Raw genomic sequence first — 15,950 nt, forward strand, 5'->3', positions numbered from 1 at the left:
TCTTTTTGGAAATGATATCATTTTTGCTTTTTTTTTGTGGAAGTGAATAGTTATATTAAAACACCAAAATGGTAAACAATCATTTTTATATACTATATTGCCAGCTCTCTGAAAGCTACAGCTTATATTTAATTGTGAGTTCTACAAAATATTATTGATATTTAGTTTTTGTCAATGATATTACATTTTTATTATTTTTGTTTCAGATTTTTATACACGAAATGCAGAAATTAATTTTCAAAATGTGACTTTACAAGGAATGAAGAGGATTACGTTAAATAACACTAGAAAGGCCAGGAATGGTAGAGTAACCCTAAATCTCTTTCCGAAATCCTAAAAGTTTCTACAGTTGGCCTACCATTGCAGAATAGTAAAAGTAAACTACAGTAGGCCTACCATTGCAGAATAGAGAACTACATAACATTAAAACAATTTGTATAAACTAAAACAATTAAGGAAAATTAAAATACCGTAATGTTGATTAAACAATGAAAAATAGGATTTTTTTAAAAGAAAGAAACGGCAGCAAAATTAGTACCTTGTCTTTCACAATATTGTAAAATTGCTGACATATTAATCATAATGAATATTTATTGAAGTTGAATATTCATGAGGAGAAGTTATTAGGTGAAAAGTGATTGATGATAGATACAGGCATCTCGTTGTTTGATCTCACCTTCAACATATGGTTTTCATGTTTTAAGACCAAAAGTTACAATGTCTACAGCATTGATTATGCCAGGTAAGACAACAATATTTATATTTTTTTATTATGGTCCTGTTTCTGCTGCCAAAAAATAACTGGTTACCGTGTTAATACTTTAACCCCAGATTCTTGGCAGCAGAAACAGGACAAATTAACGATTAAACACCAAAATGATTGTCGCCATTTAACTGGTTATCGCTGTGCAACTTTTAGCTGAATGATGGTTATTTGATTGACAGTTGATGGACTGTCTGATCACTTTGGGTCTTGGGTCATTTTAACTTTTTCTGTTAACAACCAACCACAAATTTAAACAGTTTGGGGAGCAGAAATGCGGTCGGCCTAAAAATTATAATTTTGAAATAAATGGTTTATTTTAACACTATTTTTATTCTATACTTATATTTTCAAACTATGAGCTCAATGTAATTTCTTTTTGGATAACAAAATTTGAAGACCCTATGTGAAAAATATTATTTAAGTTGGTACAAATACAATGGATTTAGAAATAGTAATAGCAAGGAATTGTAATAGTGTGCACAGAAAAAAATGATATCTTGATCAACATTGTTAGAAATTTTGAATTGTTGGGTCTAGATTGAACTAAGATTTTGTATGTGACCAAGTTAAAATTGTGTAAAAACCCAAACTTGTGACTAGTTTAGAAGTTAATAAATTGAGCATTGTTCATGATTAAACAATGATTTTGGTTAAAAATAATTGTCCCCCCCCCCCTTTTTTTTGTAATTGTAATATTTATTGCCATCCAAAGAAAAAAAAGTTGACAGATCAAACAATTTGTACAATTGAAATTTTGTTTTAATTTCACATAATAATAAAATAATAATAATTGGATCCAAAAAATAAATATTTACCTGAAAAACTAATTTAAAGCAAAAAATAGTCAACGGGAAGTCAATGGGTTTCTTGTTGAATTCAATAAACATTTATGTTGTCTTTTTATAAGTGAAAAGATCAACTTTATTAAAAACTGTGAAATATTGTAGGCTATTCAAATTATAATTTTTTTAATTTTTCATGTTTTCGGGGGACAATGCATCTTTAAATAGTGAAAAATGTGAGTAGCACATTGTAACAGCATTTGTTTTCCTACTTTTCAATGTTATTGAGATAGTCAATGTGTCAATGTGTTTCTTTTTTGGGGACTGCTCATTTAAATACAATATTTACGGTACCAGTTCCTAAATTTATAGTAATCTATTTATTTTTTTAACACTTTAATTTCACACTATAACAAAAATGATAGTCTATTTGATAATTTGCCTATATGTTTTTTACTTTTTATATCAATTTTTGTAAATTAAAACTTAAATAAAATAAAATACTGTAGTTAACTCAGAGAAATAATTCTGGAATTTTAGTAAGATAAGCATGCCAACCACTAAAAGTACAATTCCATCAATTATATAAATTTTTATCTTAAATCTTATAGTTTTTTTAAAAACACTTAAAGGTATAATTAACTAATTTGTTGATCGGCCAAGCAAATTCTTTTTACATAGAGTGTTGATGATCTATACATACATTACGTTATGAATGTGATACTCTGTACAGTCTTTCACCGTTGACCGAATGACCTGCAGACCTAATACAGCTTGTAATTTTATCACTAATTTTACATTACAATGTTTATAATAAGGAAGGATGCTGGTAATAGTTTGTATGTTACATTCTTAACATAGAAACTCCTACTGCAAACTGAAATGGAATGGCCCTAATTTATCCCAGTCAGTATGGGCTTATCTTTGTTTATTTTAGCAATAGTTTGAAGTGCCATAGATGGATAATTTACTGTGTTTATAGATAGAGATGGTCCAAGGTTCAGTGACTGTTTCAGTATTGTAGGCCTGACTTGTGATGTGTCTGTCTAGATTGGTAGTTAGCTAAACATAGCAAAGTTGTTAATTATAATAAATTTACATGATTTAAAAATTGTCAGAGGAGGAAATGTTGCAATTACTGGAAAGTGTTGTTGTTAGAAGTGAAAGTCCAGCACTCCAGTTGAGTAAGTACTGTATTTGGGTGTCATTGATTTCTCCAACTTGTTTTACAGTCAATGTGTGAACTACTCTTGTAACAGTATGTACATGAGTATAAGTACTGTATTTTGGGTTTCATTGATTTCTCCAACTTGTTTTACAGTCAATGTATGAACTACTCTTGTAACAGTATGTACATGAGTATAAGTACTGTATTTGGGTGTCATTGATTTCTCCAACTTGTTTTACAGTCAATGTATGAACTACTCTTGTAACAGTATGTACATGTTCCTACTACTGTAGTAGTAGGCAGATGGCCTGTCATCTCATGTATTTTTGTAGACATTCAACTTTATGCTAATTTGTGAATTATATATTAGAACTAATTATACTAAGTGGTTACAAAAATAAATCTTTATCTGAGGATTGTTTTACAGTACTGTAGTAAGCATGGCTAGTCCTTATTTTGTAACTACTGTATACAATATTGTAGGGCAACTTTAAACAATATCTTAGTAATGTGCATAGCTACACTCATGCTTTTTGTGAATTTGTCTATGTTTTTGCTATAAGGACCCCATTGCCCAAAGCTTTTTAGCTTTATGGGTAATCCTTGGTATGTTGATTGTACCGAATAAAACAAACAAAAACAAACAAACTTACTTTAAAGTATATTGAAATGTCTTAAACTCATTTTATATGAATTTTTCTTTGAGCCTGATACTTTAGAAGATGTACACACCAACCTCACACCTACATGCCTGGTGAACAACATACTGTACACACCAACCACACACATGCGGCTAGCCCGGTGAACAACATACTGTACACACCAACCACACACCTACATGCCGGGTGAATAACATACTGTACAAACCCACCTCACACCTACATGCCCGGTGAACAACATACTGTACACACCAACCTCACACCTACATGCCTGGTGAACAACATACTGTACACACCAACCACACACATGCCCGGTGAACAACATACTGTACACACCAACCTCACACCTACATGCCTGGTGAACAACATACTGTACACACCAACCTCACACCTACATGCCTGGTGAACAACATACTGTACACACCAACCACACACCTACATGCCTGGTGAACAACATACTGTACACACCAACCTCACACCTACATGCCTGGTGAACAACATACTGTACACACCAACCTCACACCTACATGCCTGGTGAACAACATACTGTACACACCAACCACACACCTACATGCCTGGTGAACAACATACTGTACACACCAACCTCACACCTACATGCCTGGTGAACAACATACTGTACAAACCAACCTCACACCTACATGCCTGGTGAACAACATACTGTACACACCAACCTCACACCTACATGCCTGGTGAACAACATACTGTACACACCAACCTCACACCTACATGCCTGGTGAACAACATACTGTACACACCAACCACACACCTACATGCCTGGTGAACAACATACTGTACACACCAACCTCACACCTACATGCCTGGTGAACAACATACTGTACACACCAACCACACACATGCGGCTAGCCCGGTGAACAACATACTGTACACACCAACCTCACACCTACATGCCTGGTGAACAACATACTGTACACACCAACCACACACCTACATGCCTGGTGAACAACATACTGTACACACCAACCACACACCTACATGCCTGGTGAACAACATACTGTACACACCAACCACACACCTACATGCCTGGTGAACAACATACTGTACACACCAACCACACACCTACATGCCTGGTGAACAACATACTGTACACACCAACCACACACCTACATGCCTGGTGAACAACATACTGTACACACCAACCACACACCTACATGCCTGGTGAATAACATACTGTACAAACCAACCACACACCTACATGCCTGATAATGGGGGTCCAAATCATTCATTTGGAATTGATTTTTTTTATTTTTTTGTTAATATTACTCATATTGTTTTTATGTTATGGTATATTTGTTTCTTTTTTTAGGGTCACATAATTTTGATAATGTAGATCTACCAATGAAATGTCGTGTATGTGGGGATAAAGCCTCTGGATTTCACTATGGAGTACATTCTTGTGAAGGTTGTAAGGTAAGATAAAGTACTTTTTATATTGATCAAAATTGACATTGATGTACATACTATTATATCTATGGAACACCGTTTACGCAACATTGGATGAATTTTATGACGCGATATGTGAATGAAATGCATCAATATGAATTACATGACGCAGTGTGAATGAAATGCTTTGAATGAAATGTTTGAATTGAATGTGAATGAAATATTATTATTGAAGTAGTATTTGAGCCACTGTCCCCCTTCTCCATGGTTGGGGGAAGCAAATTTAGTTGCTGGAAATGGTAAATTTCATTCACATATTCTGGCAAAAAATTCATCAAAAATAAAAAAATCTGATTTGAAAAAGTGGACATTTATTCATATGCATTATTTTATAAAAACATTTATTTAAATGTTTACTTTTTTTGCAGGGATTCTTCCGGCGAACCCATCGTATGAAACTGGTTTACAAGCAGTGCCCGTTCTATAAATCTGAACCATGTAAAATAAACGTAGCAACTCGTAATAAATGCCAATTCTGTAGATTTCAAAAGTGTCTCACTGTAGGAATGTCTCATGATGGTATGTTATTATTCTATTTATTAAGTTATATCAATAATTAAGTTTATTAAACAATACTGTAGGTAAACCCCAAATCTTTCTTTTTCTAAAGTAGTGCTGGTATTAGTTTTATAGGCCTTATATATTATATATATTTTTAAAGTACCAAATATATATATACACGGAAAAAAGGAGTTATCTGCACCATATAAATGTTACTATTCAAACAAATATATTATATATATAATATATTATATATATATATATATATATATATAATATATTATATATATATAAACACATCAGGCAAAGAACAATAATTGTAAACCGCGCGATGATATACTGAAATTAAAAATTTTAACTAATTTGAAACGATAAAGATGATGAAATCTGTGAGAATTAGAAAAAGTCCCCCCAACCGAGACTCGAACCCGGAACCTTCTGCTTGATATGCAGATATATATAAACATCACAGGCACAGAATAAATTCTAAACCGGCCGGTGATAATGGCATCATCATTTGAATAATCCAGGCTCATTCATGACAACATGATGGAGATCCTGAGATGATCGTTTTTTTGTGTGTCTGCCTTTTTTTATTTAAACTAATCTATGCAATTGATTTTGTAACTATGAACGTCCGTTTCCGAAATAAAAGTAAAATGATATTTACCATCATCTTTCTATACTACTGTTTATAACGTTATAGGTAAAAGGTAACACTGATTTAATAGGGCTGCACTTTAGCATAGTAACTCTGGACTTGTTTTGGTGTTGTTTTAATTTTGTTGTCTCGCTTCATTAATAATGTCTTAGGTTGTATGAACTCCATCTGTCCCATTTTATTCTCTATATTCTGATTTATTTTCTAATTAAACAATGTTTATACAATTGTGTCCATGTGAAAGAGAAATAATTTGAAGTAGTTGGTTTTAGGAAGATGCTAAAAGATGGCAAACATGAACTGTTACCTATTAAACTGGTTTATAGTGCAATAGTTAGTGGTGTAGGTATTTAATTGCTGAGATTGTGTTAGATGAGTGGGCCTTGTTCTGGTCATTGTAGGTCAAAGGTATACCAATCCATCATGAATGGCTTTATTTATCATAAACTTACCACACAATACTAAAATACTGTCAACAGAATGGTTTGCAGCAATGGTTTATTATTTTCTAGACCTTTATAAAAAGTTGAATGGTTTCTTCTCTTTACATTATGGTTGGAGTTTGGTACTAAAACACAATCAGTCAAAGAGTTGCTATTGCTTGCAAGAAGGAACAACAAAAACTCTGTACATTGTACAGGAATGAGAACATGTTGAATGTATAGATTGCTTGCAAGAAGGAACAACAAAAACTCTGTACATTGTACAGGAATGAGAACATGTTGAATGTATAGATTGCGTGCATCTATCAAATTTTGGAAGTATATACGTTATATATCTTTACATTGTTTGGTGTTTGAAACTACTGCATGTTGGAATCAGATAATTTAAAAAAATGACGATAAACCTGGTATTTTGTTGCTGCTCTCATGTTTGTGGACCCTCTGGAATGTTTAAATATAGTGCAATACATTGTGTAAATAGTTATATTGTGTAAACTGTAAACCATATTCAAATAATTAAAGAAATGATCTCATCGTTATGTGTGACCTGGTTCATTCAAGAAGTAAATATTCAGGCTACAAAGTTCATCCTCTCATATCAGTCTGCAAATTAATAAAACACACAAACTAATTGATGAGAAAGCTCACTTGTTAAAAGAAGCTAGCAAGCTAGGCCATTCTGAAGTCCAGCTGACGAATTAGGCAATATCAACTATCCATGGCCTATGGACATGATGACAATTTTAAACGCATCTATTTTGAATAAACTTGTTGAAGAAGGTAGAGCATACAGTATTGGATTGTTCTTGCTAAAATTGTTGCTAAATTTAATGTAGAAGACTTAAAAAAAACAGCCACATTTTCTATTCTTCGTTATGTTTCATACATGCTGTTTTGTGAAGTCGTTTTCTTCTTTATTCACAAAGGCACATAGAGTGGAACCAATTTTATTCATTTTAAAGTAAATGTTCTTTTTTTTTAATAACCTGGTTTTATATAATTTGTTATCTAGCTTCAAGATTTGGTAGGATGCCAAGAGAGGAGCGATTAAAACTGATGGAAGAATTGAGTCAAGAAGAAAATCTTGCAACTGAGGAAGACAAAAAGAAGATTGAGCTGAGGTCAATTACAGATAGAATCTATGAAGCCTTCAAGGAAATTTGGGTTGAGAGATTTGCTCCTTTACCAACAGGCAGAACAACTAAATTCAAAATTGAAGAGGTAAGTACATAAGTAGGCTCATTCTTCTAGTCTAAAATTGTGTCAAATCATGTAAAATGGTAATTGCAAACGATACAAATCTCCCCCACCCCCCATATTTTTAATTTAGAGATGAAATATGTTCGGAAATAGCACATATGTTCTGAGCTTTTTGGAGAATAGGGCTGCTACGATGCCCGGAAATGGCACTTAATATGAAATATAGAGACGATTAGAGCTGCTAGGTTACCATAAATTGCCCTTTTAAGGGTTGGGGGAGGGATGTAAATATATAATTGCGAACTGAAAAAACAAAACCCCTTTCATAATGGTTTCGTTCAATTGTCTCTACTTCTGGGGATCCAAACCTGCATGATCTCTGAAATACAGCAACATAATTGCTCAATTGCGGTTAGGCTCTGTAGGCTTCGTTGTGCTGCCTGTGATTTTTTTTTTCGTACTCCTCATGAAACGTCACAGAATAAACATGAATAATTCATCAGTTAAATTTGTTGTTCCGTGTGCACCCAAGCGTATACCAACAAGTGATTACAACTGCGATACGATACTTTCTACAGTAGGCCTAGGATTCTAGGTCAATTCACGTGATTGCCTTTGCGCACTCTTCTTTACACACACCACTATGCAAAATGTGTCGAGGCTAATCGACAGCTAGGCAAGACACATTCAACTAAGTAGTAAAAAAGCTTAGACCCAAGAATGTGTATAATTTTTGTACTGTATTTTATTATCAAACAATATGCCTTTACTCAAAGGAACTTTAAAAATCCGTGTATATGGACACATGAGATGGAATAATAAATGTATTTTTGTGTAATGTAATTGTTTAATTTTGCTGACTTATTACTCGGACTGTGTCATACCTAACACACACACACGGACTACTAGAATAGACATGGGTTTAGAGACTAATAATTAGGCCTAATAGTATTAATAGAAACTATAATTTTAACACGTAATTCTTTAGTAATAAATTCTATTAAAAACACCAAACTAAAGGCTGATTATTTCGACAATCCACACAAAACGCCGCTATTCTTTTATGAAATTGCACGCCGCAACCACAGCAGAGATAGGCCTAGAATCGTATCACAGTTGTGTAATCACTTCTTGTTGCTATACGCTTGGGTGCACACGGAACAAGAACATTTAACTGATGAATTATTCATGTTTATTTTGTGACGTTTCATGAGGGGTCCCCAACTTATGTACGAAAACAACCGTGTGCTGCCTATCGTGCACACACAGTAGTTTGTGAGCAGCCTTCCTATCCGAAGACTCGATCCGAAATGAAATGAAGGATAGAGGAACTATTGTATGGAAAAAACCTGACAGACCTGTTTTGTACGATATGGTATTGTACAAGGTAATATGCACGAAATTGCAAGATTAAAAATTTAAATATTATTCTTGTTCTGTGGTATATTGTTTTTGGGTTGTTAAAAAAAACACAAAATTATGTCAGATTATGCTAAAAATGGCTAAATAATGCCGCTGCATTCCAGATGCTGTGGGCCTCCAAATAATGCCAGAAATGGCAACTATGGTCAATTGTGGTTTAAGCCTAGCCCCTCTTGGGTGTGATATAAAACAATTAATGAATGTTTTTATATTAGGGGATTTAAGAATAAATATTTTCATTCGGTGAAAAATTTTATGAGGCGAAACTATAGGATTTTAGTTGTGAACATTTTTGTCGGCCTATGATTCTCTGATTCCTTTTACCGTATGTGAAATTCTTAAAACAAACAATAACATTCATCATCATTGGCTTAGCATTAGGTAGTGAAATAAAAAAATGATTTATTTCTAACATCGTTGTTTCGTATACCACCTACATCACACATTTGAATGAGAATAGAGGTAGTTGACCTTCATATTATGTCAGTGATATTTGTGTTGACCACTCACCTTTTTAATCTTACAATATTATAATCATGTCTAAACATTTCCTGAAAGAAGCTTTAGAATGGTGGTATGAATTCAATAAAGCGTGGAAAAGCTTCCTCTTTCCAATCCTGTATTCCAAGTCGTGACCTAAATTTGTTGAACCTGGCAGAAAACACTGAAAGGTCATAGTCGGTCATCAACGATTTTATGAGGAAGCTTTCTGCATTGTAATCCAGTTTTATGTTCAATACCATTTCAACTTAAATATTAGCTTTTGTTTGATAGTTTTGTGTGTTTTTGTACATGTTGACATACTAGCTGTGTAAAACTATGATTAGATGTGTTTATATTTATCTTAATTTTATAATACCTGAGTGAGTGACTGAGCAGTTAAGGCAGTGGAACCGTAAAAATCATAGCTGTACAGCAAGGGTGTCGAGACTCACTCATTCCATGGTTCTGGTGGTAGATTGAGTCTTCTCAGATGACTATATGCATAGGTTAAGTGTACACAAAATGCTTGTGTGGGAAATAGCAAACCCCACATGCCCACATCCTCTAAAAAAAAAACACATCTCTGACAATCCACAGACTGTAGTTAAGTTCTTATAATTTGATGTATTAGACGTACAACTATTGCTTTTAATAATAATCACTAATTGAAAATTTGTTCTACAGTATTATGTATGAGAGTACCATTTCCGGTCCTCTAGGGGTGTCATTTAACTAAATTCACTTTTTATCAATCAATACTTCTTTATTTGGCGCTTCTACTTGTGTTTTATAAACAAATGCAGCTGGCCGGGCTGTGGCTTGGTGTCTGGAACCAGCTGCAAAATGAAAAGTAATAATTTAATGGTCCAGTGTAAACCTTTATGTTTATCAGTGAAACAGAACTTCTAAATTTTTCTTCATTTACATTCCTAATCTTTGTGATAATTAGGTGATCTTTTAGAATACAGATTTTGTGTGTCAGTTATTTCAAAAAGTAAAATGTTATTAATCACAAAAATCTCAAAATTAATTTTGATCAATTTAGAGCATGAATTAGGCCATTTGCGTGCTTTAAAAAATTACTGCCCAAAAACATGTTTTTGCACAAGCGATACTTAAAAAACTTTAAATTACAATTTTTTGTACAAATCGCATTCTACTCACCATCCTTAGTACATTGACCAAATTTGAGTCCGTTCCGACTTAAAATAACGCTATACGAGCAGGTTAAAAATGACAAAATGCGCACATTAATTGCATAAAAGTGCTGAAAATAAGGCATTTTTAAAATGAAAATAATTCTTCCAAATGTACGAAGACCCCCAATTTTTAAAACTGATTCTGGAAGCCATTGAGTTGTAGATATGAATTCATTGACATTAATTGCATAAAAGTGCTAAAATAATTAAGGCATTTTTAAAATGAAAATAATTCTTCCGAATGTACGAAGACTCCCAATTTTTTAAACTTATTCTGGAAGCCATTGAGTTGTATATATGAATTCATATACCTATTTTACATACAAAATGTTGTGACGTCATCAAATGGCCACTTGAATTAAAAAATTAGGTTTTTTCTCTTTCATCATAGATTATCATATGCAACAGAGCGCATCTCGGTTATTTTGTGCCTGATTTTCACTCAAATTTTAGTATATGATTGCTCAATTAATTATCTTTCTCATGAGTTGTCAAGATTTTCATTTTGATGGCGTAAAAACTTGAATAACTTAGGTCGTGTAATTTCACCTACACCATATTTTTGAATATCTTACAGCTCTTCAGAATTAAAGGTGACCTTGATGATTATAATATATTATAAAAGCTGATATGTAGATATGAATTCATATAAAAATTAAGCCTATGGGATGTTGTGACGTTATGAAATGGCCAGTTGAAGTTAAAAGTAGTTTTTTTCTCTCTTTCCTCAAATTTATACAAATTTCAAAGAGCGCGCAGTGCCCTTATACGCGGCAAATTTTCTTCCAAATTTTTGGCTCAATTCATTATCTTTTAAAATTGTGATCTTCAAGTTTATTTTGACGTCATCATACCAAAAAATTAGAACATGGTGTGGTTCCCGTAATTTCACCCATGTTACACTGTATATAGTTATACTGTACAGTACACTGTACCGTATAGAGTATATATTCTATGACACATAATAGGCACCAATAAGCACCATATATGCATCCGGTAATAGGATTGCAAAATCAATATTTTGCGGTCATATTTAACGTATGTGCATGTTTAAAAAAAAAATAAATATCAGTAAAATTTTAAAAATGATCAGCTATAATTCGTCAAAGTGATTTTTGTTTTAGGGTGACCCTACTATTGCAAGTAAACCAATGCGGGAACTTACACAACTCAACGATATATCACATTTCTGTATTGGTGCTTTACATGCTGCTGTTGAAAGTCTTGCAAAATTTGCAAAGAAACTTCCTGAATTTAGAATGCTTGATATAAACGATCAAGTAGCACTTTTGAAACATTCTGGGTTTGAACTTGCTATGATTGCAACCTCATCACGGTACACAGCTGATGGACTCTGGTTTCCAACTGATGGAGTGTATTTCAGACGTCAGGTGCTAGAAGATTTAGATGTCATGTTTTTCTCAACAAAATTTCGCTTTTTTGAGAAGATGAACAAGTTGAATTTAACAGATCGAGAGTTATCCTTATTCTGTGTACTAGCTCTTGCGGCACCTGGTAATTTGAGTGTTTTTATTTTTTTTCCAATATATATATATTTTTAATTGTATGGTTTACATACATACTACAGTTCACAGAGTTTGTTATAGGTTACTAACTTCATATTTAATTGGCTAGAATGTTTACATTTGATGCATGCTTTTGCTTGCTTGTTTGTTTGATTTAACCTTTGTCTAGAAGCCCATATACCTGATCTGCCATTCTACTTTAAACAAATCATATTCAATACAAAACACTGATATTATGTAAACAAATACAACCTGCTTAAAGGTTACCTTGTTAGTTGGTATTCATAACAACAGTTATTTCTCATTAGCCTGGTGTTTTAGGTTAATATGCCCCATTTATTAATATGCTCCGTTCACTAGGATTTAGACAGCGATTTACCTCAATATTTGTAAAAAAAAAAAAAAAAATATCAATTGAAATTTTTTTGGAATTATCAATGATATAGAATCTAGCAATCAAATGGCAATGCTATGTCTGTTAAATCAATGATTACATTAATTTAGCAGACAATGGCATGGTGGCAGCAGATATAGTTTAACCAATGTGTTGATTCATTGATTGTGTACTCAGATCAGTATTGTTAATTACCTATTAACCAATTTACTGATAACAATTTTCTTTTTCTCTCCTTTGTTAGATCGAGACGATCTTGTAGAGAGAAACCGAGTTGAACAAATGCAAGAAACAATTTTGGAAGCTTTGCAATTAGAACTACGTCAAAACCACCCTGGCAACTCATTGGTTCTTCCGAGACTTTTAATAAAACTTGTAGATTTACGCGAGTTAGTTCCGGAGCATGTTGAGCAAGTTAGACAAATGATGTTGATGGATGATCCTAGATATACAGGCCCCACACCACTCATGAAAGAAATCTATGGCTTATGACCTATTTTAATTTTCAATTTACATTTTGTATTTGGTTTTTCTTTCATTTATTCAGCTATTTTAATACCTGCTTGTTCCAATAATCAACCATAATTTTTTTGTATATAAATCTGACAATTTAACTTTATATCAGAGGATTGAGTTCCAACAGTTAAAACTACAAGTTATAAAATGTTTCCCTTAAACTTAGCATTTGTTAAAGATGTATTGTCCCTTGAAACACAAAAAATGAAAAAAAAATATTCTAAATTTAAATTGGCCATATCAAAGTAATATTAAAGTTATTCACTTTAAGTCGAAAATTCGAGTCAAAAACAACAAGTTTACGTAATTAACAGGTAAATTAATTTGATTACATTTCGTCTGGAAAATCGTCACGTGTGAAAGTAAACAAAGATGTGAAACCATTAGTATGCATTATGCATGACGCTAATTAGGATTGTTTACAACTCGTCGCAGTTGAGAAGGTGTTTTCACTCAGATCGCAAAGAAGTTTTATAATTATGCATACAGAGTACCCAAACAAGCACGTTGCATTATGAGATATGTTTTGATCGAAAACTTTGACTGGAAGTCAAAGTTATTTTTTGAACAAAAAAACGTCTGTATTTCGGTTAAATTATTTTTTTTTTCGACTCATTTTTGGTGAACGTCACGTTAATAACTAATGATACTTCAAAATGACCCACTTTTTTTCAAAATATAAAAAAAATATTTTTTTTTAATTAGTCAAAGGGACAATACATCTTTAACCTATAGGTAATAAGGGTATTTCGAATATATGCTTATGACATTTATAATATAATGGTATATGCAGTATATAAAAATCTGTGTGTTGTATTGATGCAAGGGATTAACAAAAGTGGTAACATGTACATGCTACCTGAATTTATGTATTGACAGATAAGGGTGTACTATATTAAAACCAGATATAAACACACTTTACATGCATATTATTATTTGTTAGATATTTTTTCATGTGCCTTTTTATTTTTATGTTTTCATAAAATGGCATATTTAAATAAAATTGGTAAAATATTATACAGTAGAAAAAGTTTTTTTTGTAATACAGGGTTTGTGGTGATCTCTTTTTGTATTTTGGAAGTTATTCATATATTATAATTATGATTATTACTATACGTATAATTAATATATTTAAAGGGTTGCATCTTACCTGTAGCTGGGTCATGTTTATGCATTTAAAACAATGTGAAAGAAATTTAAAAGCATCAATGTTTAACTGAAGCGCACATCCTCAGGTTGTCATGTTGTCACATGCCTGTCTGTTAGCATCAATTATACCATGCAATGGTCTGTATGTCTGTCTGTTTTTTTACACTTAAAGTATGTATATTCTTGTAGATCATTACACATATGTTTGTATTCTTGCAATTTGATTGGTTAAATCACATGTGATTTGGTATTTTAGTTTTACCTAACTGAAAAGTGATTATATAATGCTTTGAACATTTTGTTTCCATGTGAGGTTGGTGGCTGATCCATAGTCAAAATTTAACCTGTAGTGTGTGCAGTTGATATTTACTGTTCTACTAAGTTGTAGCATTGTTTTTAAAATCAACCTGTAGTGTGCGTACTGTTCTACTAAGTTGTAGCATTGTTTTTTAAATCAACCTGTAGTGTGCGTACTGTTCTACTAAGTTGTAGCATTGTTTTTTAAATCAACCTGTAGTGTGCGTACTGTTCTACTAAGTTGTAGCATTGTTTTTTAAATCAACCTGTAGTGTGCGTACTGTTCTACTAAGTTGTAGCATTGTTTTTAAATCAACCTGTAGTGTGCGTACTGTTCTACTAAGTTGTAGCATTGTTTTTAAATCAACCTGTAGTGTGCGTACTGTTCTACTAAGTTGTAGCATTGTTTTTAAATCAACCTGTAGTGTGCGTACTGTTCTACTAAGTTGTAGCATTGTTTTTAAAATCAACCTGTAGTGTGCGCACTGTTCTACTAAGTTGTAGCATGGTTTTTTTAATCAACCTGTAGTGTGCGCACTGTTCTACTAAGTTGTAGCATGGTTTTTAAAATCAACCTGTAGTGGGCGTACTGTTCTAATAAGTTGTAGCATGGTTTTTAAAATCAACCTGTAGTGGGCGTACTGTTCTACTAAGTTGTAGCATGGTTTTTAAATCAACCTGTAGTGTGCGCACTGTTCTACTAAGTTGTAGCATGGTTTTTAAAATCAAACTGTAGTGTGCGTACTGTTCTACTAAGTTGTAGCATGGTTTTTTTAATCAACCTGTAGTGTGCGCACTGTTCTACTAAGTTGTAGCATGGTTTTTAAAATCAACCTGTAGTGGGCGTACTGTTCTACTAAGTTGTAGCATGGTTTTTAAATCAACCTGTAGTGTGCGCACTGTTCTACTAAGTTGTAGCATGGTTTTTAAAATCAAACTGTAGTGTGCGTACTGTTCTACTAAGTTGTAGCATGGTTTTTTTAATCAACCTGTAGTGTGCGCACTGTTCTACTAAGTTGTAGCATGGTTTTTAAAATCAGCCTGTAGTGTGCGCACTGTTTTACCAAGTTTTAGTATGGTTTTTAAAATCAACCTGTAGTGTGCGCGGTTGATAAATGTTCTACTAAGTTGTAGCATGGTTTTTAATGGCTTAGCTTTCGTCGATGATTTAGGATGGATAAATTGAATAAAAGTTATAAAACAATTACAGTAATGAATGTTCGCATTCATTGTATGCAGAGAATATTTCACTTGTTGAAAGATTGACTGCTCTATTATAAGTCATTAAATAACTCGTAAAAT

At 32.8% G+C, this 15,950-nt stretch overlaps 1 protein-coding gene across 2 annotated transcripts; it reads left to right on the forward strand.

The window, feature by feature from the left end:
* The first annotated feature begins 564 nt into the window (after positions 1 to 564).
* On the forward strand, positions 565 to 15,944 carry LOC140047472 (peroxisome proliferator-activated receptor alpha-like). 2 transcript variants are annotated; one of them, XM_072092516.1, is made up of 6 exons: positions 565 to 742; positions 4,721 to 4,824; positions 5,226 to 5,376; positions 7,475 to 7,683; positions 11,891 to 12,281; positions 12,931 to 15,944. In XM_072092516.1, the coding sequence occupies exons 1-6, from the start codon at positions 718 to 720 to the stop codon at positions 13,176 to 13,178; spliced, it is 1,128 nt and encodes a 375-aa protein (XP_071948617.1). In that variant the 5' UTR covers positions 565 to 717; the 3' UTR covers positions 13,179 to 15,944. The 2 variants fall into 2 exon arrangements, with proteins under 2 accessions (XP_071948617.1, XP_071948619.1); XM_072092518.1 differs by lacking the exons at positions 565 to 742; positions 4,721 to 4,824; positions 5,226 to 5,376 and adding an exon at positions 7,178 to 7,242.
* The last annotated feature ends 6 nt before the right edge of the window (positions 15,945 to 15,950 follow it).

Source organism: Antedon mediterranea, chromosome 4 (assembly GCF_964355755.1).
Source record: "Antedon mediterranea chromosome 4, ecAntMedi1.1, whole genome shotgun sequence".
NCBI lineage: Eukaryota > Metazoa > Echinodermata > Crinoidea > Comatulida > Antedonidae > Antedon > Antedon mediterranea.

What these genes read in the sequence shown, in the direction of transcription:
- LOC140047472 (XM_072092516.1), top strand. Translation starts at nt 718, where the DNA reads ATGTCTACAGCATTGATTATGCCAG. An exon ending in ATTCTTGTGAAGGTTGTAAG is followed by an intron (nt 4,825 to 5,225) that starts GTAAGATAAAGT and finishes CTTTTTTTGCAG; the next exon opens with GGATTCTTCCGGCGAACCCA. An exon ending in TGTAGGAATGTCTCATGATG is followed by an intron (nt 5,377 to 7,474) that starts GTATGTTATTAT and finishes TTTGTTATCTAG; the next exon opens with CTTCAAGATTTGGTAGGATG.